At 48.7% G+C, this 27,783-nt stretch overlaps 1 protein-coding gene across 1 annotated transcript in view; it reads right to left on the bottom strand.

Moving 5' to 3' along the window:
• Positions 1 to 27,783, bottom strand: part of CDK2 (cyclin dependent kinase 2) — a 197,753-nt gene that overhangs the window by 61,970 nt on the left and 108,000 nt on the right. The window contains exon 5 of the mRNA XM_063952608.1: positions 8,746 to 8,847. Within this exon, the coding sequence (XP_063808678.1) occupies positions 8,746 to 8,847 (102 nt within the window). The remainder of the gene's footprint in view (positions 1 to 8,745; positions 8,848 to 27,783) is intronic.

Here is a 27,783-nt window from a genome sequence, read left to right as displayed (position 1 = left end):
TGAGGAAAACTGAGGTAAAAATATTTCTTCCCAGCTGTTGCTGCGGATACGAGGTCCCAGAGACCATCCCCAAATAATTCCTCACCCTTATAAGGCAGAATCTCTATGCGCCTTTTAAAGTCAGCATCACCTGTCCAGTGACAGGTCTCTAATCCTGACAGAATGGACATTACATTCATTTTGGATGCCAGCCGGCAAAATATCCCTCTGTGCATCCCTCATATATAAGACGACGTCTTTAATATGTTCTCATGTTCGCAAACTAGTATGTTTGACAGGGTCACCGACCACGCTGCAGCAGCACGCTCTGCAGGTTTCAGTCTAGTACCCGAGTGTGTAAAAACAGACTTCAGGATAGCCTCCTGCTTTTTATCAACAGGTACCTTCAAAGTGGCCGTTCCTAAAACGTCAGTGCCACCTATTTTGACAACCGTGTGAGCGCCTTATCCACCCTAGGGGATATCTCCCAGCGTAACTTATCCTCTGGCGGGAAAAGGTACGCCATCAGTAACTTTTTTGAAATTACCAGTTTCATATCAGGGGGAACCCACGCTTCTCTCACACTTCATTCATTCATCTGATGGGGGAACAAAACACTGCCTGCTTTTTCTCCCCAAACATAAAAACCCATTTTTAGAGGTTAATGTCAGAAATGTGTAACACATTTTTTATTGCCGGGATCAAGTCACGGATGTTCCTAGTGGATTGTGTATATGTCTCAATCTTGACGACACTGGAGTCAGACTCCGTGTCGACATCTGTGTCTGCCATCTGAATGAGCGGGCGTTTTTGAGCCCCTGATGGCCTTTGAGACGCCTGGGCAAGCGCGGGCTGAGAAGCCGGCTGTCCCACAGCTGTTACGTCATCCACCCTTTTATGTAAGGAGTTGACACTGTCGGTTAATACCTTTCACCTAACCATCCACTCTGGTGTCGGCCCCACAGGGGGCGACATCACATTTATCGGCATCTGCTCCGTCACTATATAAGCCTCCTCCTCAAACATGTCGACACAGCTGTACCGACACACCGCACACACACAGGGAATGCTCTGACTGAGGACAGGACCCCACAAAGCCCTTTGGGGAGACAGAGAGAGGAGTATGCCAGCACACACCAGAGCGCTATATAATGTGGGGATTAACACTATAACTGAGTGAATTTTCCCAATAGCTGCTTGTATATACAATATTGCGCCTAAATTTAGTGCCCCCCCTCTCTTTTTAACCCTTTGAGCCTGAAAACTACAGGGGAGAGCCTGGGGAGCTTTCTTCCAGCTGCACTGTGAAGAGAAAATGGCGCCAGTGTGTCTGAGGGAGATAGCTCCGCCCCTTTTCCGCTGCCTATTCTCCCGCTTTTTTCTGGATTCTGGCAGGGGTATTTACCACATATATAGCCTCTGGGGCTATATATTGTGGTATTTTTGCCAGCCAAGGTGTTTTTATTGCTGCTCAGGGCGCCCCCCCCCCAAGCGCCCTGCACCCTCAGTGACCGGAGTGTGAAGTGTGCATGAGGAGCAATGGCGCACAGCTGCAGTGCTGTGCGCTACCTTGGTGAAGACTGATGTCTTCTGCCGCCGATTTTCCGGACCTCTTCTTGCTTCTGGCTCTGTAAGGGGGACGGCGGCGCGGCTCCGGGACCGAACACCAAGGACTGGGCCTGCGGTCGATCCCTCTGGAGCTAATGGTGTCCAGTAGCCTAAGAAGCCCAATCCGGCTGCAAGCAGGCGAGTTCGCTTCTTCTCCCCTTAGTCCCTCGCTGCAGTGAGCCTGTTGCCAGCAGGTCTCACTGAAAATAAAAAACCTAATTCTATACTTTCTTTCTAGAGGCTCAGGAGAGCCCCTAGTGTGCATCCAACCTCGGCCGGGCACAAGATCTAACTGAGGCTTGGAGGAGGGTCATAGTGGGAGGAGCCAGTGCAAACCAGGTGGTCATAAATCTTTCTAGAGTGCCCAGCCTCCTTCGGAGCCCGCTATTCCCCATGGTCCTTTCGGAGTTCCCAGCATCCACTAGGACGTTAGAGAAATATTGTATTAAATGACCTTCAGGCTGTGTGTATAAGGTGTATATGACACATAAATGAATTGTGTGAATGTAGACTCACTTTGTTTAATGCACAAAGTTATAAAAAATATTGGCTAAAATTGCCTTCAGGCTGTGTGTATAAGGTGTATATGTAACATAAATGCATTTTGTGCTTAGATTTAGGTCCCATCACCATGATTTCTCATTATAGTATGAGATTATTCCAAAATACGGAAAAATCCGATAACCAAAATACGTCTGGTCCCAAGCATTTTGCATAAGGAATACTCAACCTGTATATCAACATTTCTTGACCAAGAAAGTGAAATATTGAAATTTCATGGTCAATAAATGCAGATATACTAATTTACCTGTGAACTGCAGTAATATTAATATTAGTATTAATAGTAATAGTAATTGTTTTCTTGATAACAGACACCGAAGGCAGCGCTGGCAGTCTCCCTTCTGTCATGATGAAGATTTATGGTTGGCAACCTACTAACAGCTGATTGGTTCATTTAATTTAATGATATAATTATTCAGTTAAATGAAATACTCTTCGATCATCACCTTTAGCATGTGTTGTTTCTGCATCTGTTTGCATTACGGAAGAGCCAAATGTTTCTTCTATTTTGTACCAACGATTACTTGTGATAAAGAACATGGAGTAAATGTAACAGACTGCAGGCAGCCATAACTGCAGCAATTTAGCAGCTACATTTAAAGCAACAAGAACGTCCAAGACAAAGTCAGTGAGGTTTTGCCTTTTATAATTATATCCGCTTTAAAATGAAGCCACTTAATCGATTGTGTGTTTGTATTACATTTAACCTAATATGCTGCATCACCAACTCTCATCCAGTTATACCACCCTCAGTAAGGAAATACAATATTATTGGGAAGAGCACAAAAACCAAGCGGTCACTTCTACAAGTTGGAGAAAATAAGAATTTACTTACCGATAATTCTATTTCTCATAGTCCGTAGTGGATGCTGGGAACTCCGAAAGGACCATGGGGAATAGCGGCTCGCAGGAGACTGGGCACAAAAGTAAAAGCTTTAGGACTAGCTGGTGTGCACTGGCTCCTCCCCCTATGACCCTCCTCCAAGCCTCAGTTAGGATACTGTGCCCGGACGAGCGTACACAATAAGGAAGGATTTTGAATCCCGGGTAAGACTCATACCAGCCACACCAATCACACCGTACAACCTGTGATCTGAACCCAGTTAACAGCATGATAACAGAGGAGCCTCTGAAAAGATGGCTCACAACAATAATAACCCGATTTTTGTAACTATGTACAAGTATTGCAGACAATCCGCACTTGGGATGGGCGCCCAGCATCCACTACGGACTATGAGAAATAGAATTATCGGTAAGTAAATTCTTATTTTCTCTGACGTCCTAGTGGATGCTGGGAACTCCGAAAGGACCATGGGGATTATACCAAAGCTCCCAAACGGGCGGGAGAGTGCGGATGACTCTGCAGCACCAAATGAGAGAACTCCAGGTCCTCCTCAGCCAGGGTATCAATTTTGTAGAATTTTACAAACGTATTTGCTCCTGACCAAGTTGCTGCTCGGCAAAGTTGTAAAGCCGAGACCCCTCGGGCAGCCGCCCAAGATGAGCCCATCTTCCTTGTGGAGTGGGCATTTACAGATTTTTGGCTGTGGCAGGCCTGCCACAGAACGTGCAAGCTGAATTGTACTACAAATCCAACGAGCAATAGTCTGCTTAGAAGCAGGAGCACCCAGCTTGTTGGGTGCATACAGGATAAACAGCGAGTCAGATTTTCTGACTCCAGCCGTCCTGGAAACATATATTTTCAGGGCCCTGACAACGTCTAGCAACTTGGAGTCCTCCAAGTCCCTAGTAGCCGCAGGCAACACAATAGGTTGGTTCAGGTGAAACGCTGAAAACCACCTTAGGGAGAAACTGAGGACGAGTCCTCAATTCCGCCGTGTCCGAATGGAAAATCAGATAAGGGCTTTTACAGGATAAAGCCGCCAATTCTGACACGCGCCTGGCCCAGGCCAGGGCCAACAGCATGACCACTTTCCATGTGAGATATTTTAACTCCACAGATTTAAGTGGTTCAAACCAATGTGACTTTTTTGGAACCCAAAAACTACATTGAGATCCCAAGGTGCCACTGGAGGCACAAAAGGAGGCTGTATATGCAGTACCCCTTTTACAACATCTGAACTTCAGGGACTGAAGCTAGTTCTTTTTGGAAGAAAATTGACAGGGCCGAAATTTGAACCTTAATGGACCCCAATTTCAGGCCCATAGACACTCCTGTTTGCAGGAAATGTAGGAATCGACCCAGTTGAATTTCCTCCGTCGGGCCTTACTGGCCTCGCACCACGCAACATATTTTCGCCAAATGCGGTGATAATGTTTTGCGGTTACATCCTTCCTGGCTTTGATCAGGATAGGGATGACTTCATCCGGAATGCCTTTTTTTCCTTCAGGATCCGGCGTTCAACCGCCATGCCGTCAAACGCAGTCGCGGTAAGTCTTGGAACAGACAGGGTCCTTGCTGAAGCAGGTCCCTTCTTAGAGGTAGAGGCCACGGATCCTCCGTGAGCATCTTTTGAAGTTCCGGTTACCAAGTCCTTCTTGGCCAATCCGGAGCCACGAATATAGTGCTTACTCCTCTCCATCTTATCAATCTCAGTACCTTGGGTATGAGAGGCAGATGAGGGAACACATACACTGACTGGTACACCCACGGTGTTACCAGAGCGTCTACAGCTATTGCCTGAGGGTCCCTTGACCTGGCGCAATACCTGTCGAGTTTTTCCCAACGGTTTATAATCATGTGGAAGATTTCTGGGTGAAGTCCCCACTCTCCCGGGTGGAGGTCGTGTCTGCTGAGGAAGTCTGCTTCCCAGTTGTCCACTCCCGGAATTGCTGACAGTGCTATCACATGATTTTCCGCCCAGCGAAGAATCCTTGCAGCTTCTGCCATTGCCCTCCTGCTTCTTGTGCCACCCTGTCTGTTTACGTGGGTGACTGCCGTGATGTTGTCCGACTGGATCAACACCGGCTGACCTTGAAGCAGAGGTCTTGCTAAGCTTAGAGCATTGTAAATGGCCCTTAGCTTCAGGATATTTATGTGAAGTGATGTCTCCAGGCTTGACCATAAGCCCTGGAAATTCCTTCCCTGTGTGACTGCTCCCCAGCCTCGCAGGCTGGCATCCGTGGTCACCAGGACCCAGTCCTGAATGCCAAATCTGCGGCCCTCTAGAAGATGAGTACTCTGCAACCACCACAGGAGGGACACCCTTGTTCTTGGTGACAGGGTTATCCGCTGATGCATCAGAAGATGCGACCCGGACCATTTGTCCAGCAGGTCCCATTGGAAAGTTCTTGCATGGAATCTGCCGAATGGGATTGCTTCGTAGGAAGCCACCATTTTACCCAGAACCCTTGTGCATTGATGCACTGAGACTTGGCTCGGTTTTAGGAGGTTCCTGACTAGCTCGGATAACTCCCTGGCTTTCTCCTCCGGGAGAAACACCTTTTTCTGGACTGTGTCCAGGATAATCCCTAGGAACAGAAGACGAGTCGTCGGAACCAGCTGCGATTTTGGAATATTGAGAATCCAATCGTGCTGCCGCAACACTACCTGAGATAGTGCTACACCGACCTCCAACTGTTCCCTGGATCTTACCCTTATCAGGGAATCGTCCAAGTAAGGGATAACTAAAATTCCCTTCCTTCGAAGGAATATCATCATTTCGGCCATTACCTTGGTAAAGACCCGGGGTGCCGTGGACCATCCATACGGCAGCGTCTGAACTGATAGTGACAGTTCTGTACCATAAACCTGAGGTACCCTTGGTGAGAAGGGTAAATTTGGACATGAAGGTAAGCATCCTTGATGTCCCGAGACATCATGTAGTCCCCTTCTTCCAGGTTCGCAATCACTGCTCTGAGTGACTCAATCTTGAATTTGAACCTCTGTATGTAAGTGTTCAAAGATTTTAGATTTAGAATCGGTCTCACCGAGCCGTCCGGCTTCGGTACCACAACAGTGTGGAATAATACCCCGTTCCCAGTTGCAGGAGGGGTACCTTGATTATCACCTGCTGGGAATACAGCTTGTGAATGGCTTCCAAAACTGTCTCCCTGTCAGAAGGAGACATCGGTAAAGCCGACTTTAGGAAACGGCGAGGGGGAGACGTCTCGAATTCCAATTTGTACCCCTGAGATATCACCTGAAGGATCCAGGGGTCTACTTGCGAGTGAGCCCACTGCGCGCTGAAATTCATTGAGACGGGCCCCCCACCGTGCCTGATTCTGCTTGTAAAGCCCCAGCGTCATACTGAGGGCTTGGCAGAGGCGGGAGAGGGTTTCTGTTCCTGGGAACTGGCTGATTTCTGCAGCCTTTTTCCTCTCCCTCTGTCACGGGGCATAAATGAGGAACCTTTTGCCCGCTTGTCCACGAAAAGACTGCGCCTGATAATACGGCGTCTTCTCATGTTGAGAGGCGACCTGGGGTACAAACGTGGATTTCCCAGCTGTTGCCGTGGCCACCAGATCTGAAAGACCGACCCCAAATAACTCCTCCCCTTAATAAGGCAATACTTCCAAATGCCGTTTGAAATCCGCATCACCTGACCACTGTCGTGTCCATAACCCTCTACTGGTAGAAATGGACAACGCACTTAGACTTGATGCCAGTCGGCAAATATTCCGCTGTGCATCACGCATATATAGAAATGCATCTTTTAAATGCTCTATAGGCAAAAATATACTGTCCCTATCTAGGGTATCAATATTTTCAGTCAGGGAATCCGACCACGCCAACCCAGCACTGCACATCCAGGCTGAGGCGATTGCTGGTCGCAGTATAACACCAGTATGTGTGTAAATACATTTTAGGATACCCTCCTGCTTTCTATCAGCAGGATCCTTAAGGGCGGCCATCTCAGGAGAGGGTAGAGCCCTTACAAGCGTGTGAGCGCTTTATCCACCCTAGGGGGTGTTTCCCAACGCACCCTAACCTCTGGCGGGAAAGGATATAATGCCAATAACATTTTAGAAATTATCAGTTGTTATCGGGGGAAACCAACGCATCATCACACACCTCATTTAATTTCTCAGATTCAGGAAAACTACAGGTAGTTTTTCCTCACCGAACATAATACCCCTTTTTGGTGGTACTCGTATTATCAGAAATGTGTAAAACATTTTTCATTGCCTCAATCATGTAACGTGTGGCCCTACTGGAAGTCACATTTGTCTCTTCACCGTCGACACTGGAGTCAGTATCCGTGTCGGCGTCTATATATGCCATCTGAGGTAACGGGCGCTTTAGAGCCCCTGACGGCCTATGAGACGTCTGGACAGGCACAAGCTGAGTAGCCGGCTGTCTCATGTCAACCACTGTCTTTTATACAGAGCTGACACTGTCACGTAATTCCTTCCAACAGTTCAACCACTCAGGTGTCGACCCCCTAGGGGGTGACATCACTATTACAGGCAATCTGCTCCGTCTCCACATCATTTTTCTCCTCATACATGTCGACACAAACGTACCGACATACAGCACACACACAGGGAATGCTCTGATAGAGGACAGGACCCCACTAGCCCTTTGGGGAGACAGAGGGAGAGTTTGCCAGCACACACCAGAGCGCTATATAAATATATATATATATACACAGGGATAACCTTATATAAGTGTTTTTCCCCTTATAGCTGCTGTATCTTTAATACTGCGCGTAATTAGTGCCCCCCCTCTCTTTTTTAACCCTTTCTGTAGTGTAGTGACTGCAGGGGAGAGCCAGGGAGCTTCCCTCCAACGGAGCTGTGAGGGAAAATGGCGCCAGTGTGCTGAGGAGATAAGGCCGACGATAAGGGGGCGGAGCCTATCTCCCGTTTTTCTATGTATTCTGGCAGGGGTTAAATGCATCCATATAGCCCAGGAGCTATATGTGATGTATTTTTTTTGCCATCTAAGGTATTTTTATTGCGTCTCAGGGCGCCCCCCCCAGCGCCCTGCACCCTCAGTGACCGGAGTGTGAAGTGTGCTGAGAGCAATGGCGCACAGCTGCGGTGCTGTGCGCTACCTTATTGAAGACAGGACGTCTTCTGCTCTTCTGGCTCTGTAAGGGGGACGGCGGCGCGGCTCTGGGACCCATCCATGGCTGGGCCTGTGATCGTCCCTCTGGAGCTAATGTCCAGTAGCCTAAGTAGCCCAATCCACACTGCACGCAGGTGAGTTCGCTTCTTCTCCCCTTAGTCCCTCGATGCAGTGAGCCTGTTGCCAGCAGGACTCACTGAAAATAAAAAACCTAATTTAAACTTTTACTCTAAGCAGCTCAGGAGAGCCACCTAGATTGCACCCTTCTCGTTAGGGCACAAAAATCTAACTAACTGAGGCTTGGAGGAGGGTCATAGGGGGAAGAGCCAGTGCACACCAGCTAGTCCTAAAGCTTTTACTTTTGTGCCCAGTCTCCTGCGGAGCCGCTATTCCCCATGGTCCTTTCGGAGTTCCCAGCATCCACTAGGACGTCAGAGAAAGGATAAATTGTGAATGGTCATCATAGGTTAGTAGTAAATTATGACAAAAGCAATAGGTACTGAAGTAGACATAAGATGTAAACAACATAAATAAAAGTGTCAATGTAATTATTGGCTATGCCTGCAGTAAATAGTGGTTTGGAATTGCATACAGTTTTGCTTTTTGGTGCTGGAAACACATACCATTTCTGCAAAAATACAGCCCAGGCTCCAAATATCCACAGCAGTGGAGTAGAACTTACAGCCAAGAAGAATTTCCGGAGCTCTGTACCAGAGCGTTACCACCTTATAAGGGAAAAATAGTCAATTAATTCCATTGCTGCTATTTGCAAGCTTCTTAATTCCATAAAGCTAAACTAATTATTGCAAATTAAATTTAAGACAATATGTAGAGGTGTCTTCCTTAAGCCTACATGCGCTTCATGGCAACCGTGACTGGTCGTGAATAGCATGACCACAGGCGTGTGCATGCACAAGCACTGTGCACGCACAAGCACTGTGCACACACACGCAATCCGCGGCAGCTCGCAAGAAATCAGTGCAGATAAATCTGTAGATTATGGGGCTGATGCAGAGTTGAACAAGTTGGATGTAAATGCGTGAATAATCCAAGTTGTATGACTTTATTGGATAGTACAGCTCCTATCCACATGCTTTATCATCATCCCTGGTGCAGAAAATCTGCCTGAAAAACAGGTATAAGTACATGTACGCACAACTACGCATAGCCCACGTCATCAACACGCCCTCACTGAACTTTGTCCCCTTGCTACCCAGTTATGCCCCATTAGCCGCAAGTGGAGATGCCAGTGTTCCTTACAACTTTGTATTGCCTCTATTTGCATGAGATTGGCTTCTGAACACTCGCAGTGTGAAAATACACACAACACATTCGCCAAAACCAAAGAACCACTGACGCAGAGAAAAAACAAACAAAAAAACAGCTACATGTAAACGTGTACTTGGATCAGGTCAAGAAGAGCAAAAATAGGATACAGGTTGAGTATCCCTTATCCAAAAATCAAAATCCCACATTTTTGGGTCCCCTACAGAGATAATGACATATATATTATATATTATGTGTATATATAGATATATAATATATAGACATATATATTATGTGTATATATAGATATATATATATATGTATGTATGTATGTATGTATGTATGTATGTATGTATGTATGTATGTATGTATGTATGTATATATATATATATATATATATATATATATATATATATATATATATATATATATGTATGTATGTGTGTCATTATCTCAGTAGGGGACCCAAAAAAATAAGAATTTACTCACCGGTAATTCTATTTCTCGTAGTCCGTAGTGGATGCTGGGAACTCCGTAAGGACCATGGGGAATAGACGGGCTCCACAGGAGACTGGGCACTCTAAAAGAAAGATTAGGTACTATCTGGTGTGCACTGGCTCCTCCCTCTATGCCCCTCCTCCAGACCTCAGTTAAGGAAACTGTGCCCGGAAGAGCTGACACAACAAGGAAAGGATTTGGAATCCAGGGTAAGACTAATACCAGCCACACCAATCACACTGTACAACTTGTGATAACCATACCCAGTTAACAGTATGAACAACAACTGAGCCTCAGTAACAGATGGCTCATAACAATAACCCTTTAGTTAAGCAATAACTATATACATGTATTGCAGAGAGTCCGCACTTGGGACGGGCGCCCAGCATACACTACGGACTACGAGAAATAGAATTACCGGTGAGTAAATTCTTATTTTCTCTGACGTCCTAGTGGATGCTGGGAACTCCGTAACGACCATGGGGATTATACCAAAGCTCACAAACGGGCGGGAGAGTGTGGATGACTCTGCAGCACCGAATGAGCAAAGGCAAGATCCTCCTCAGACAGGGTATCAAACTTGTAGAACTTAGCAAATGTGTTTGAACCCGACCAAGTAGCAGCTCGGCAAAGCTGTAAAGCCGAGACCCCTCGGGCAGCCGCCCAAGAAGAGCCCACCTTCCTTGTGGAATGGGCTTTTACCGATTTAGGATGCGGTAACCCTGCCGCAGAATGAGCTTGCTGAATCGTGTTACAGATCCAGCGCGCAATAGTTTGCTTTGAAGCCGGAGCACCCAGTTTGTTGGGTGCATGCAGGATAAACAGCGAGTCAGTTTTCCTGACTCCAGCCGTCCTGGCTACATAGATTTTCAAAGCCCTGACTACGTCCAGCAACTTGGAAGCCTCCAAATCCCGAGTAGCCGCAGGCACCACAATAGGTTGGTTCAAATGAAACGCTGATACCACCTTTGGGAGAAATTGGGGACGAGTCCTCAATTCTGCCCTGTCCATATGGAAGATCAGATACGGGCTTTTACATGACAAAGCCGCCAATTCTGACACACGCCTAGCTGAAGCCAAGGCCAACAGCATGACCACCTTCCACGTGAGATACTTTAGCTCCACGGTCTTAAGTGGCTCAAACCAGTGTGATTTCAGGAAATCCAACACAACGTTAAGATCCCAAGGTGCCACTGGAGGCACAAAAGGGGGCTAAATATGCAGCACTCCCTTAACAAACGTCTGAACTTCAGGCAGTGAAGCCAGTTCTTTTTGAAAGAAAATAGATAGGGCAGAAATCTGGACCTTTATGGATCCTAATTTTAGGCCCATAGTCACTCCTGACTGTAGGAAGTGCAGGAATCGACCCAGCTGGAATTCCTCTGTAGGGGCCTTCCTGGCCTCACACCAAGCAACATATTTTCGCCATATACGGTGATAATGTTTTGCTGTCACGTCTTTCCTAGCCTTTATCAGCGTAGGAATAACTTCATCCGGAATGCCCTTTTCCGCTAGGATCCGGCGTTCAACCGCCATGCCGTCAAACGCAGCCGCGTTAAGTCTTGGAACAGACAGGGCCCCTGCTGTAACAAGTCCTGTCTGAGAGGCAGAGGCCATGGGTCCTCTGAGATAATTTCTTGTAGTTCTGGGTACCAAGTTCTTGGCCAATCCAGAACAATGAGTATAGTTCTTACTCCTCTCTTTCTTACTATCCTCAGTACCTTGGGTATGAGAGGAAGAGGAGGGAACACATAAACCGACTGGTACACCCACGGTGTCACTAGTGCGTCCACAGCTATCGCCTGAGGGTCCCGTGACCTGGCGCAATATTTTTTTTAGCTTTTTGTTGAGGCGGGACGCCATCATGTCCACCTGTGGCAGTTCCCAACGATTTACAATCTGTGTGAAGACTTCTTGATGAAGTTCCCACTCTCCCGGGTGGAGGTCGTGCATGCTGAGGAAGTCTGCTTCCCAGTTGTCCACTCCCGGAATGAACACTGCTGACAGTGCTGGCACGTGATTCTCCGCCCATCGAAGAATACTTGTGGCTTCTGCCAACGCCATCCTGCTTCTTGTGCCGCCCTGGCGGTTTACATGGGCGACCGCCGTGATGTTGTCTGACTGAATCAGCACTGGTTGGTTTTGAAGCAGGGGCTCTGCTTGACTCAGGGCGTTGTAAATGGCCCTTAGTTCCAGTATATTTATGTGTAGTGAAGTCTCCTGACTTGACCACTGTCCTTGGAAGTTCCTTCCCTGAGTGACTGCCCCCCATCCTCGTAGGCTTGCATCCGTGGTCACCAGGACCCAGTCCTGTATGCCGAATCTGCGGCCCTCGAGAAGATGAGCACTCTGCAGCCACCACAGCAGAGACTCCCTGGCCCTTGGGGACAGGGTGATCAACCGATGCATCTGAAGATGCGATCCGGACCATTTGTCTAACAGATCCCACTGAAAGATCCTTGCATGGAACCTGCCGAAGGGAATTGCTTCGTAAGAAGCCACCATCTTTCCCAGGACTCGCGTGCAGTGATGCACAGACACCTGTTTTGGTCTCAGGAGGTCCCTGACCAGAGATGACAATTCCTGGGCCTTCTCCACCGGGAGAAACACCTTCTTCTGTTCTGTGTCCAGAATCATGCCCAGGAAAAGCAGACGCGTCGCAGAAATCAGCTGCGACTTTGGGATGTTCAGAATCCAGCCGTGCTGTTGCAACACTTCCCGAGAGAGTGCTACGCTGACCAACAACTGCTCTCTCGACCTCGCCTTTATAAGGAGATCGTCCAAGTACGGGATAATTATAACTCCCTTCTTCCGAAGGAGTATCATCATTTCGGCCATTACCTTGGTAAATACTCTCGGTGCCGTGGACAGACCAAACGGCAACGTCTGGAATTGGTAATGACAATCCTGTACCACAAACCTGAGGTACTCCTGGTGAGGTGGGTAAATGGGGACATGCAAGTAAGCATCCTTGATGTACAGCGACACCATAAAATCCCCCTCTTCCAGGCTTGCAATAACCGCCCTGAGCGATTCCATTTTGAACTTGAACTTTCTTATATAAGTGTTCAAGGATTTTAAATTCAGAATGGGTCTCACCGAACCGTCTGGTTTCGGTACCACAAACATTGTGGAATAGTAACCCCGTCCCTGTTGAAGGAGGGGAACCTTCATTATCACCTGCTGGAGGTACAGCTTGTGAATTGCCGCCAGTACTACCTCCCTTTCCCTGGGAGCAGCTGGCAAGGCTGATTTGAGGTAATGGCGAGGGGGAGTCGCCTCGAACTCCAGCTTGTATCCCTGAGATACAATTTGTACAGCCCAGAGATCCACTTGTGAGCGAACCCACTGGCTGCTGAAGTTTCGGAGACGCGCCCCCACCGCACCCGGCTCCGCCTGTGGAGCCCCAGCGTCATGCGGTGGACTTAGTGGAAGCGGGGGAGGATTTTTGTTCCTGGGAACTGGCTGCCTGGTGCAGCTTCTTTCCTCTACCCCTGCCTCTGGGCAGAAAGGACGCGCCTCTGATCCGCTTGCCTTTCTGAGACCGAAAGGACTGTACATGATAATACGGTGCTTTCTTAGACTGTGAGGGAACCTGAGGTAAAAAAGTTGACTTCCCAGCTGTTGCCGTGGATACGAGGTCCGAGAGACCGTCCCCAAACCATTCCTCACCCTTATAAGGCAAAACCTCCATGTGTTTTTTAGAATCAGCATCACCTGTCCACTGCCGAGTCCATAATACTCTCCTGGCAGAAATGGACATTGCATTAATTCTAGATGCCAGCAGGCAAATGTCCCTCTGTGCATCCCAAAGACGTCTTTTATATGTTCTATGGTTAGCAAAATAGTATCCCTGTCGAGGGAATCAATGTTGTCTGACAGGGTATCAGACCATGCTGCTGCAGCACTACACATCCATGCTGAAGCAATAGCAGGTCTCAGTTTAGTACCAGAGTGTGTATACACAGACTTCAGGATAGCTTCCTGCTTTCTATCCGCAGGCTCCTTTAGGGCGGCCGTATCCTGAGACGGCAGTGCCACCTTTTTTGATAAGCGTGTGAGCACCTTGTCCACCCTAGGGGATGTTTCCCAACGTAACCTGTCCGTTGGCGGGAAAGGGTACGCCATCAGTAACCTCTTAGAAATCACTAGTTTCTTATCGGGGGAACTCCACGCTTCTTCACACAATTTAATTCATCAGATGGGGGAAAAGTCACTGGCTGCTTTTTCTCCCCAAACATAATACCCCTCTTGGTAGTAACCGGGTTAACATCAGAAATGTGCAATACATTTTTCATTGCAGTAATCATGCATCAGATGGCTTTTGTAGACTGTACATTTGTCTCATCCTCATCTACACTGGAGTCAGACTCCGTGTCGACATCTGTGTCTACAATCTGAGCTAGCGGGCGTTTATGAGCCCCTGATGGCCTCTGAGACGCCTGGGCAGGCGCGGGCTGAGATCCCGGCTGTCCCAAGGCTGCTGCGTCATCGAACCTTTTATGTAAGGAGTTGACACTGTCTGTTAAGACCTTCCACATATCCATCCAATCCGGTGTCGGCCCCGTCGGGGGCGACACCACACTTATCTGCCCCTGCTCCGCCTCCACGTAACCCTCCTCATCAAACATGTCGACACAGCCGTACCGACACACCGCACACACACAGGGAATGCTCTGACTGAGGACAGGACCCCACAAAGTCCTTTGGGGAGACAGAGAGAGTATGCCAGCACACACCACAGCGCTATATAACACAGGGATTTACACTATAATGAGTGATTTTTCCCAATAGCTGCTTATTATCCTATTTGCGCCTAAATTTATGTGCCCCCCCTCTCTTTTTTACCCTTCTTGTACAGGATACTGCAGGGGAGAGCCTGGGGAGCGTCCTTCCAGCGGAGCTGTGAAGAGAAAATGGTGCTGGTGTGCTGAGGAAGAAGGCCCCGCCCCCTCAGCGGCGGGCTTCTCCCGCGTTTTGTATAGCTTAATGGCAGGGGTTTTTACACATATAATACAGTCTGGAAAACTGTATGTGTATTTAGTGCCAAAAGGTATTCTTATTGCTGCCCCCCCCCCCCCAGTGCCCTGCACCCTACAGTGACCGGAGAGTGTGGTGTGCTGTGGGAGCAATGGCGCACAGCTGCAGTGCTGTGCGCTACCTTAATGAAGACCGGAGTCTTCTGCCGCCGATTTCATCTCCTTCTTCTGTCTTCTGGCTCTGCAAGGGGGACGGCGGCGCGGCTCCGGGAACGGACGATCGAGGTCAGGCCCTGTGTTCGAACCCTCTGGAGCTAATGGTGTCCAGTAGCCTAAGAAGCACAAGCTAGCTGCACGCAGGTAGTTTGTTTCTCTCCCTTCAGTCCCACGTAGCAGTGAGTCTGTTGCCAGCAGATCTCACTGAAAATAAAAAACCTAACAAATACTTTCTTTCTAGCAAGCTCAGGAGAGCCCACTAGGAGCACCCAGCTCAGGCCGGGCACAGATTCTAAGGTCTGGACGAGGGGCATAGAGGGAGGAGCCAGTGCACACCAGATAGTACCTAATCTTTCTTTTAGAGTGCCCAGTCTCCTGCGGAGCCCGTCTATTCCCCATGGTCCTTATGGAGTTCCCAGCATCCACTAGGACGTCAGAGAAATAAGATTTTAAACCTACCGGTAAATCTTTTTCTCCTAGTCCGTAGAGGATGCTGGGGACTCCGTAAGGACCATGGGGTATAGACGGGCTCCGCAGGAAACATGGGCACTATAAAGAATTTTAGAATGGGTGTGCACTGGCTCCTCCTTCTATGCCCCTCCTCCAGACCTCAGTTAGAGAAACTGTGCCCAGAGGAGATGGACAATACGAGGAAAGGATTTTGTTCATCTAAGGGCAAGATTCATACCAGCCCACACCATCCACACCGTATAACCTGGAATATACGCAACCAGTAAACAGTATGAACAAAACAGTATCAGCTAAAGACTGATCTCAACTGTAACATACCCTTATGTAAGCAACAACTATATACAAGCCTTGCAGATTTTGTCCGCACTGGGACGGGCGCCCAGCATTCTCTACAGACTAGGAGAAAAAGATTTACCGGTAGGTTTAAAATCTTATTTTCTCTTACGTCCTAGAGGATGCTGGGGACTCCGTAAGGACCATGGGGTTTATACCAAAGCTCCAGACCGGGCGGGAGAGTGCGGACGACTCTGCAGCACCGACTGAGCAAACGCAAGGTCCTCATCAGCCAGGGTATCAAACTTATAGAACTTTGCAAGTGTTTGAACCCGACCAGGTAGCTGCTCGGCAAAGCTGTAAAGCCGAGACGCCTCGGGCAGCCGCCCAAGAAGAGCCCACCTTCCTAGTGGAATGGGCCTTTACCGAATTTGGTAACGGCAATCCTGCCGTACAATGAGCCTGCTGAATCGTGTTACAGATCCAGCGAGCAATAGTCTGCTTCGAAGCAGGAGCGCCAACTTTGTTGGCTGCATACAGGACAAACAGTGCTTCTGTTTTCCTAACCCGAGCCGTCTTGGCTACACAGATTTTTAAGGCCCTGACTACATCCAGGGACGTGGAATCCTCCAAGTCATCCGTAGCCACAGGCACCACAATAGGTTGGTTCATATGAAATGAAGAAACCACCTTAGGCAAAAATTGAGGACGAGTCCTCAACTCTGCCCTATCCACATGGAAAATCAAATAGGGGCTCTTGTGAGACAAGGCCGCCAATTAAGACACCCGCCTTGCCGATGCCAAGGCCAACAACATGACCACCTTCCAAGTGAGAAATTTTAATTCAACCGTTTGATGCGGTTCAAACCAGTGACACTTCAGGAACCGTAACACAACGTTAAGGTCCCATGGTGCCACTGGGGGAACAAAAGGAGGCTGGATGTGCAGCACTCCCTTTACAAAAGTCTAGACTTCCGGGAGAGAAGCCAATTCCTTCTGAAAGAAAATAGACAGGGCCGAAATCTGTACCTCAATGGAGCCTAATTTTAGGCCCATATCCACTCCTGTCTGTAGAAAGTGGAGAAAACGGCCCAGATGGAAATCTTCCGTAGGAGCCTTCATGGCTTCACACCAAGATACATACTTCCTCCACATATGGTGATAATGTTTCGCCGTCACCTCCTTCCTAGCCTTTATCAGAGTAGGGATGACTTACTCCGGAATACCTTTCCCAGCTAGGATTCGGCGTTCAACCGACATGCCGTCAAACGTAACCGCGGTAAGTCTTGGAACACGCAGAGCCCCTGTTGCAACAGGTCCTCCCTGAGCGGAAGAGGCCACGGATCTTCTGTGAGCATCTCCTGAAGATCTGATTACCAGGCCCTTTGAGGCCAATCTGGGACAATGAGTATTGTCTGTACTCTTTTTCGTCTTATGATTTTCAATATTTTTGAGATGAGAGGAAGAGGAGGAAACACATAGACCTACTGAAACACCCATGGTGTCACCAGGGCGTCCACTGCTACTGCCTGAGGGTCCCTTGACCTGGCACAATACCTCCGAAGCTTCTTGTTGAGGCGTGATGCCATTATGTCTATTTGAGGAAGTCCCCAAAGACTTGTTATCTCTGCAAAGACTTCTTGATGAAGTCCCCACTTTCCTGGATGGAGATCGTGTCTGCTGAGGAAGCCTGCTTCCCAGTTGTCCACTTCCGGAATGAATACCGCTGACAGAGCGCTTACGTGATTTTCTTCCCAGCGCAGAATCCTGGTGGCTTCCGGCATTGCCACTCTGCTCCTTGTCCCGCCTTGTCGTCTTACATGAGCCACGGCTGTGACGTTGTATGATTGAATCAGAACCGGTAGGTCGCGAAGAAGATTCTCCGCTTGTCGTAGGCCGTTGTATATGGCCCTTAATTCCAGTATGTTGATGTGTAGACAAGCCTCCTGGCTTGACCACAGTCCCTGAAAATTCCTTCCTTGTGTGACTGCTCCCCATCCTCGGAGGCTCGCGTCTGTGGTTATTAGAACCCAGTCTTGAATGCAGAATCGGCGACCCTCTAGAAGGTGAGCACTCTGCAGCCACCACAGGAGAGACACCCTGGCCCTGGGGGACAGGCTTATCTTCTGATGTATTTGTAGATGGGACCCAGACCACTTGTCCAGAAGGTCCCACTGAAATGTCCTCGTATGAAACCTGCCGAAGGGGATGGCCTCGTAGGCTGCCACAATTTTTCCCAGAACTCGAGTGCATTGATGAACCGACACTCTTTTTGGTTTTAGCAGGTCTCTGACCATGTTCTGGAGGTCCTGGGCTTTTTCCATTGGGAGAAAAACCCTCTTCTGTTCCGTGTCCAGAATCATGCCTAGGAATGATAGCCGCGTCGTTGGAATCAATTGCGACTTTGGCAGATTTAGAATCCAACCGTGCTGTTGTAGCACTCTCAGGGAGAGTGACACGCTTTTCAGCAATTGATCTCTCGATCTCGCTTTTATCAGGAGATCGTCCAAGTACGGGATAATTGTGACTCCCTGCCTGCGCAGGAGCACCATCATCTCCGCCATCACCTTGGTGAAAATCTTCGGGGCCGTGGAAAGCCCAAACGGCAACGTCTGAAACTGGTAATGACAGTCCTGTACAGCGAATCTCAGGTACGCCTGATGAGGATATATGAAGGTATGCATCCTTTATGTCGAGTGACACCATTAAATTCCCTCCCTTCCAGACTGGAGATCACAGCCCGGAGCGATTCCATCTTGAATTTGAACTTTTTCAAGTACAGGTTTAGAGATTTTAGATTTAAAATGGGTCTGACCGAACTATCCGGCTTCGGGACCACGAACAGGGTCGAATAGTACCCTTTCCCCTGTTGGACTAGGGGAACCTTGACAATTGCTTGCTGTTGACACAGCTTTTGAATTGCAGCTAACACTACTTCCCTCTCTCTGGAGAAGAAGCTGGCAAGGCAGACTTGAAAAATTGGCGAGGGGGCACCTCTTCGAATTCCAGTTTGTAGCCTTGGGATACAATATCCATCGCCCAAGGATCCACGTCTGACAGAACCCAGACCTGGCTGAATAATCGAAGACGTGCCCCCACCGGTGCGGACTCCCACAGTGGAGCCCTAGCGTCATGCGGTGGACTTAGTAGAAGCCGGGGAGGACTTCTGCTCCTGGGAAGTAGCCGGAGCAGGTGCTCTCTTCCCTCTACCCTTACCTCTGGCGAGGAAAGATGAGCCCCGACCTCTTCTGGACTTATGCGACCGAAAGGACTGCATCTGATATTGTGGAGTTTTCTTTTGCTGTGGGGGAACAAAAGGCAAAAAGGTAGATTTACCCGCGGTAGCTGTGGCAACCAGGTCCGCGAGACCTTCCCCAAATAAAACTTCACCTTTGTATGGCAAAACCTCCATATGCTTCTTTGAGTCGGCATCACCCATACATTGGCGGGTCCACAGGGCTCGCCTAGCAGAAATCGCCATGGCGTTGGCTCTCGAATCTAGTAGCCCAATGTCTCTTTGAGCGTCCTTCATATACAAGACTGCGTCTTTAATGTGACCTAAGGTCAATAAAATGGTATCCCTGTCTAGGGTATCAAGGTCAGCTGACAAGGTATCTGTCCAAGCTGCAACTCGCTACACACCCATGCCGATGCACTTGCCAGTCTGAGTAAAGTACCCGTATGCGCATAAATAGATTTTAAAGTAGTTTCCTGTCTGCGATCAGCAGGATCCTTGAGGGCTGCCGTGTCTGGAGACGGTAGCGCCACCTTCTTGGACAGGCGCGTTAAAGCCTTGTCCACCCTGGGTGAGGATTCCCAACGTACCCTGTCCTGTGCAGGGAAAGGATATGCCATAAGAATCCTCTTGGGAATCTGCAGTTTTTTGTCTGGAGTTTCCCAAGCTTTTTCAAATAATTCGTTCAGCTCATGAGATGGGGGAACAGTTACCTCAGGTTTCTTTTCCTTATACATGCGCACCCTCGTGTCAGGGACAGAGGGGTCATCTGTGATATGCAAAACATCTTTTATTGCCATAATCATATAATGAATACTTTTGGCCACCCTTGGGTGTAACCTCGCATCATCATAGTCGACACTGGAGTCAGAATCCGTGTCGGTATCAGTGTCTGCTATTTGGGATAGGGGACGTTTTTGAGACCCAGAAGGGCCCAGTGACCCAGTCAAAGCCGTGGATTGACTCCCTGCTTTTTCCCTGTTCTCTGCTTTGTCCAATCTCTTATGTAATAAGGTCACATTTGCATTCAAAACATTCCACATGTCCATTCAATCACGAGTCGGCGTTGCCGACGGAGACACCACAATCATCTGCTCCACCTCCTCCTTAGCTGAGCCTTCCGCATCAGACATGCCGACACTCGTACCGACACCCCCACACACACAGGGATATAGTTATAAAAGAGGACAGTTCCCCAATAAGGCCCTTTGGAAAGACAGAGAGAGAGTATGCCAGCACACACCCAGCGCCAACTGACACTGGAAAAATAAGATTTTACTTACCGATAAATCTATTTCTCGGAGTCCGTAGTGGATGCTGGGGTTCCTGAAAGGACCATGGGGAATAGCGGCTCCGCAGGAGACAGGGCACAAAAAGTAAAGCTTTTCCAGATCAGGTGGTGTGCACTGGCTCCTCCCCCTATGACCCTCCTCCAGACTCCAGTTAGGTACTGTGCCCGGACGAGCGTACACAATAAGGGAGGATTTTGAATCCCGGGTAAGACTCATACCAGCCACACCAATCACACCGTACAACCTGTGATCTAAACCCAGTTAACAGTATGATAACAGCGGAGCCTCTGAAAGATGGCTTCCTTCAACAATAACCCGAATTAGTTAACAATAACTATGTACAAATTATGCAGATAATAAGAATTTACTTACCGATAATTCTATTTCTCGGAGTCCGTAGTGGATGCTGGGGTTCCTGAAAGGACCATGGGGAATAGCGGCTCCGCAGGAGACAGGGCACAAAAGTAAAGCTTTTACAGGTCAGGTGGTGTGTACTGGCTCCTCCCCCTATGACCCTCCTCCAGACTCCAGTTAGGTACTGTGCCCGGACGAGCGTACACAATAAGGGAGGATTTTGAATCCCGGGTAAGACTCATACCAGCCACACCAATCACACCGTACAACTTGTGATCTAAACCCAGTTAACAGTATGATAACAGAGGAGCCTCTGAAAGATGGCTTCCTAAACAATAACCCGAATTAGTTAACAATAACTATGTACAAGTATTGCAGATAATCCGCACTTGGGATGGGCGCCCAGCATCCACTACGGACTCCGAGAAATAGAATTATCGGTAAGTAAATTCTTATTTTCTCTATCGTCCTAAGTGGATGCTGGGGTTCCTGAAAGGACCATGGGGATTATACCAAAGCTCCCAAACGGGCGGGAGAGTGCGGATGACTCTGCAGCACCGAATGAGAGAACTCCAGGTCCTCCTTTGCCAGGGTATCAAATTTGTAAAAATTTACAAACGTGTTCTCCCCTGACCACGTAGCTGCTCGGCAGAGTTGTAATGCCGAGACCCCTCGGGCAGCCGCCCAAGATGAGCCCACCTTCCTTGCGGAATGGGCCTTAACAGATTTAGGCTGTGGCAGGCCTGCCACAGAATGTACAAGTTGAATTTTGTTACAAATCCAACGAGCAATCGACTGCTTAGAAGCAGGTGCACCCAACTTGTTGGGTGCATACAGTATAAACAGCGAGTCAGATTTTCTGACTCCAGCCGTCCTTTAAATGTATATTTTTTTAGGCTCTGACAACGTCCAACAACTTGGAGTCCTTCAAGTCGTCTGTAGCCGCAGGCACTACAATAGGCTGGTTCAGGTGAAACGCTGATACCACCTTAGGGAGAAAATGCGGACGCGTCCGCAGCTCTGTCCTATGTCGAATGGAAAATTAAATAAGGGCTTTTATAAGACAAAGCCGCCAGTTCAGATACTCTCCCGGCCGAAGCCAGGGCCAGTAACATAGTCACTTTCCATGTGAAATATTTCAAATCCACATTCTTTAGTGGTTCAAACCAATTGGATTTGAGGAAATCTAAAACTACATTTAGATCCCACGGTGCCACCTTAGGCACCACAGGAGGCTGTATATGCAGTACTCCTTTGATAAAAATCTGGACCTCAGGGACTGAGGCCAATTCTTTTTGGAAGAATATTGATAGGGCCGAAATTTGAACCTTAATAGATCCCAATTTGAGACCCATAGACAATCCTGATTGCAGGAAATGTAGGAAAACGACCCAGTTGAAATTCCTCCATCGGAGCACTCCGCTGCTCGCACCACGCAACATATTTTCGCCAAATACGGCGATAATGCTTCGCGGTGACTTCCTTCCTTGCCTTTATCAAGGTAGGAATGACTTCTTTTGGAATGCCTTTTCCTTTTAGGATCTGGCATTCAAACGCCATGCCGTCAAACGCAGCCGCGGTAAGTCTTGAAAAAGACAAGGACCCTGCTGAAGCAGGTCCCTTCTCAGAAGTAGAGGCCACGGATCGTCCGTGACCATCTCTTGAAGTTCCGGGTACCAAGTCCTTCTTGGCCAATCCGGAGCCACTAGTCTTACTCCTCTTTGCCGTATAATCCTCAAAACCTTTGGTATGAGAGGCAGAGGAGGAAACACCTATACCGACTGGTACACCCAATGTGTTACCAGCGCGTCCACAGCTATTGCCTGCGGATCTCTTGACCTGGCGCAATACCTGTCCAGTGTCTTGTTGAGGCGAGACGCCATCATGTCCACCATTGGTTTTACCCAACGGTTGAATAGCATGTGGAAAACTTCTGGATGAAGTCCCCACTCTCCCGGGTGAAGGTCGTGTCTGCTGAGGAAGTCTGCTTCCCAGTTGTCCACGCCCGGGATGAATACTGCTGACAGTGCTATCACGTGATTCTCCGCCCAGCGAAGGATCCTGGCAGCTTCTGCCATTGCCCTCCTGCTTCTTGTGCCGCCCTGTCTGTTTACATGGGCGACTGCCGTGATGTTGTCCGACTGGATCAACACCGGTCTTCCTTGAAGCAGAGGTTTCGCCTGGCTTAGAGCATTGTAGATTGCTCTTAGTTCCAGAATGCTTATGTGAAGAGACGTTTTCAGGCTCGACCACACTCCCTGGAAATTTCTTCCCTGTGTGACTGCTCCCCAGCCTCTCAGGCTGGCATCCGTGGTCACCAGGATCCAATCCTGCATGCCGAATCTGCGGCCCTCCAATAGATGAGCCTCCTGCAACCACCACAGAAGGGATACCCTTGTCCTCGGCGACAGGGTTATCCGCAGGTGCATCTGAAGATGCGACCCTGACCATTTGTCCAACAGATCCCTTTGTTGGGGAGTGACTTGAGGTAGAAAGGTGGATTTCCCGGCCGTAGCCGTGGCCACCAAATCCGATAGACCGACCCCAAATAACTACTCTACGCATCGCCTGTCCACTGTCGTGTCCATAAAGCTCTTCTGGCCGAAATGGACATAGCACTTACCCGTGATGCCAGTGTGCAGATATCTCTCTGTGCATCACGCATATAAAGAAATGCATCCTTTATTTGTTCTAACGACAGTAAAATATTGTCCCTGTCCAGGGTATCAATATTTTCGATCAGGGACTCTGACCAAACTACCCCAGCACTGCACATCCAGGCAGTCGCAATATCTGGTCGTAGTATAACACCTGCATGTGTGTATATACCTTTTTGGATATTTTCCATCCTCCTATCTGATGGATCTTTAAGTGCGGCCGTCTCAGGAGAGGGTAACGCCACTTGTTTTGATAAGCGTGTTAGCGCTTTGTCCACCCTAGGAGGTGTTTCCCAGCGCTCCCTAACCTCTGGCGGGAAAGGGTATAAAGCCAATAACTTCTTTGAAATTAGCAGTTTTTTTATCGGGGCACCCCACGCTTCATCACACACGTCATTTAATTCTTCTGATTCGGTAAAAACTACTGGTAGTTTTTTCACACCCCACATAATACCCTGTTTAGTGGTACCTGTAGTATCAGCTAAAAGCAACATCTCCTTTATTGCCAAAATCATATAACGTGTGGCCCTACTGGAAAATACGGTTAATTCGTCACCTTCACCACCGGAATCAGTGCCTGTGTCTGGGTCTGTGTCGACCGACTGAGGCAAGGGGCGTTTTACAGCCCCTGACGGTATTTGAGGCGCCTGGACAGGCACTAATTGAGTGTCCGGCCACCTCATGTCGGCAAACGACTGCTTAAGCGAGTTGACGCTATCCCGTAATTCCACAAATAAAGGCATCCATTCTGGTGTCGACCCCCTAGGAGGTGACATCCTCATATTTGGCAATTGCTCCGCCTCCACACCAATAACGTCCTCATACATGTCGACACACACGTACCGACACACAGCAGACACACAGGGAATGCTCTATACGAAGACAGGACCCACTAGCCCTTTGGGGAGACAGAGGGAGAGTCTGCCAGCACACACCAAAAAGCGCTATATATGACAGGGATAGCCTTATGATTAAGTGCTCCCTTATAGCTGCTTTTATATTAATATATTGCCATTTATTTTGCCCCCCCTCTCTGTTATACCCTGTTTCTGTAGTGCAGTGCAGGGGAGAGACCTGGGAGCCTTCCTGACCAGCGGAGCTGTGACAGAAAATGGCGCCGTGTGCTGAGGAGATAGGCCCCGCCCCTTTTTCGGCGGGCTCGTCTCCCGCTATTTAGTACATTTAGGCAGGGGTAAATATCTCCATATAGCCTCTGGGGCTATATGTGAGGTATTTTTAGCCTTTTTAAAGGTTTTCATTTGCCTCCCAGGGCGCCCCCCCCCAGCGCCCTGCACCCTCAGTGACTGCCGTGTGAAGTGTGCTGAGAGGAAAATGGCGCACAGCTGCAGTGCTGTGCGCTACCTTAAGAAGACTGCAGGAGTCTTCAGCCGCCGATTCTGGACCTCTTCTTGCTTCAGCATCTGTGAGGGGGCCGGCGGCGTGGCTCCGGTGACCATCCAGGCTGTACCTGTGATCGTCCCTCTGGAGCTTCATGTCCAGTAGCCAAGAAGCCAATCCATCCTGCACGCAGGTGAGTTCACTTCTTCTCCCCTCTGTCCCTCGTTGCAGTGATCCTGTTGCCAGCAGGAATCACTGTAAAATAAAAAACCTAAGCTAAACTCTCTAAGCAGCTCTTTATGAGAGCCACCTAGAATTGCACCCTTCTCGTCCGGGCACAAAAATCTAACAGGAGGAGGGTCATAGGGGGAGGAGCCAGTACACACCACCTGACCTGTAAAAGCTTTACTTTTGTGCCCTGTCTCCTGCGGAGCCGCTATTCCCCATGGTCCTTTCAGGAACCCCAGCATCCACTTAGGACGATAGAGAAAATCCGCACTTGGGATGGGCGCCCAGCATCCACTACGGACTCCGAGAAATAGATTTATCGGTAAGTAAAATCTTATTTTCTCTATCGTCCTAGTGGATGCTGGGGTTCCTGAAAGGACCATGGGGATTATACCAAAGCTCCCAAACGGGCGGGAGAGTGCGGATGACTCTGCAGCACCGAATGAGAGAACTCCAGGTCCTCCTTAGCCAGAGTATCAAATTTGTAAAATTTTACAAACGTGTTCTCCCCTGACCACGTAGCTGCTCGGCAAAGTTGTAATGCCGAGACCCCTCGGGCAGCCGCCCAAGATGAGCCCACCTTCCTTGTGGAGTGGGCCTTTACAGATTTAGGCTGTGGCAGGCCTGCCACAGAATGTGCAAGTTGGATTGTGCTACAGATCCAACGAGCAATCGTCTGCTTAGACGCAGGAGCACCCATCTTGTTGGGTGCATACAATATAAACAACGAGTCAGATTTTCTGACTCCAGCTGTCCTTGCAATATATATTTTTAATGCTCTGACAACGTCCAGTAACTTGGAGTCCTCCAAGTCACTTGTAGCCGCAGGCACTACAATAGGCTGGTTCAGATGAAATGCTGACACCACCTTAGGGAGAAAATGCGGACGAGTCCGCAGTTCTGCCCTGTCCGAATGGAAAATCAGATATGGGCTTTTGTAAGATAAAGCTGCCAATTCTGATACTCTCCTGGCAGAAGCCAGGGCTAGAAGCATGGTCACTTTCCAAGTGAGATATTTCAAATCCACCTTATTTAGTGGTTCAAACCAATGAGATTTTAGAAAGTCCAAAACCACATTGAGATCCCACGGTGCCACTGGAGGCACCACAGGAGGCTGTATATGCAGCACTCCCTTAACAAAGGTCTGGACTTCAGGGACTGAAGCCAATTCTTTTTGAAAGAAAATCGACAGGGCCGAAATTTGAACCTTAATAGATCCCAATTTGAGACCCATAGACAATCCTGATTGCAGGAAATGTAGGAATCGACCCAGTTGAAATTCCTCCGTCGGAGCACTCCGATCTTCGCACCACGCAACATATTTTCGCCAAATTCGGTGATAATGTTGCACGGTTACTTCCTTCCTTGCTTTAATCAAAGTAGGAATGACTTCTTCCGGCATGCCTTTTTCCTTTAGGATCCGGCGTTCAACCGCCATGCCGTCAAACGCAGCCGCGGTAAGTCTTGAAACAGACAGGGACCCTGCTGAAGCAAGTCCCTCCTTAGAGGTAGAGGCCACGGATCTTCCGTGATCATCTCTTGAAGTTCCGGGTACCAAGTCCTTCTTGGCCAATCCGGAACCACTAGTATCGTTCTTACGCCTCTTTGCCGTATAATTCTCAATACTTTTGGTATGAGAGGCAGAGGAGGAAACACATACACCGACTGGTACACCCAAGGCGTTACCAGCGCGTCCACAGCTATTGCCTGCGGATCTCTTGACCTGGCGCAATACCTGTCCAGTTTTTTGTTGAGGCGAGACGCCATCATGTCCACCATTGGTCTTTCCCAACGGGTTACCAGCATGTGGAAGACTTCTGGATGAAGTCCCCACTCTCCCGGGTGAAGATCGTGTCTGCTGAGGAAGTCTGCTTCCCAGTTGTCCACTCCCGGGATGAACACTGCTGACAGTGCTATCACATGATTCTCTGCCCAGCGAAGAATCCTTGCAGCTTCTGCCATTGCACTCCTGCTTCTTGTGCCGCCCTGTCTGTTCACATGGGCGACTGCCGTGATGTTGTCCGACTGGATCAACACCGGTTTTCCCTGAAGCAGAGGTTCTGCCTGGCTTAGAGCATTGTATATTGCTCTTAGCTCCAGAATGTTTATGTGAAGAGACGTTTCCAGGCTCGTCCATACTCCCTGGAAGTTTCTTCCTTGTGTGACTGCTCCCCAGCCTCTCAGGCTGGCGTCCGTGGTCACCAGGATCCAATCCTGTATGCCGAATCTGCGGCCCTCCAATAGATGAGGACTCTGCAACCACCACAGAAGAGACACCCTTGTCCTTGGAGACAGGGTTATCCGTAGGTGCATCTGAAGATGCGACCCTGACCATTTGTCCAACAGATCCCTTTGGAAAATTCTTGCGTGGAATCTGCCGAATGGAATTGCTTCGTAAGAAGCCACCATTTTTCCCAGGACTCTTGTGCATTGATGTACAGACACCTTTCCTGGTTTTAGGAGGTTCCTGACAAGCTCGGATAACTCCTTGGCTTTTTCTTCCGGGAGAAAAACCTTTTTCTGAACCGTGTCCAGAATCATCCCTAGGAACAGCAGGCGAGTTGTCGGCATTAACTGGGATTTTGGAATATTCAGAATCCACCCGTGCTGTTTTAGCACTTCTTGAGACAGTGCTAATCCCATCTCTAGCTGTTCTCTGGACCTTGCCCTTATTAGGAGATCGTCCAAGTATGGGATAATTAATATGCCTTTTCTTCGAAGAAGAATCATCATCTCGGCCATTACCTTTGTAAAGACCCGAGGTGCCGTGGACAATCCGAACGGCAGCCTCTGAAACTGATAGTGACAGTTTTGTACAACGAACCTGAGGTACCCCTGGTGTGAGGGGTAAATT

This window comes from Pseudophryne corroboree, chromosome 2 (genome assembly GCF_028390025.1).
Source record: "Pseudophryne corroboree isolate aPseCor3 chromosome 2, aPseCor3.hap2, whole genome shotgun sequence".
Lineage (NCBI taxonomy): Eukaryota > Metazoa > Chordata > Amphibia > Anura > Myobatrachidae > Pseudophryne > Pseudophryne corroboree.
The sequence above is the reverse complement of the archived record's forward strand: the minus strand, read 5'-3'. Positions and strand labels throughout refer to the sequence as shown.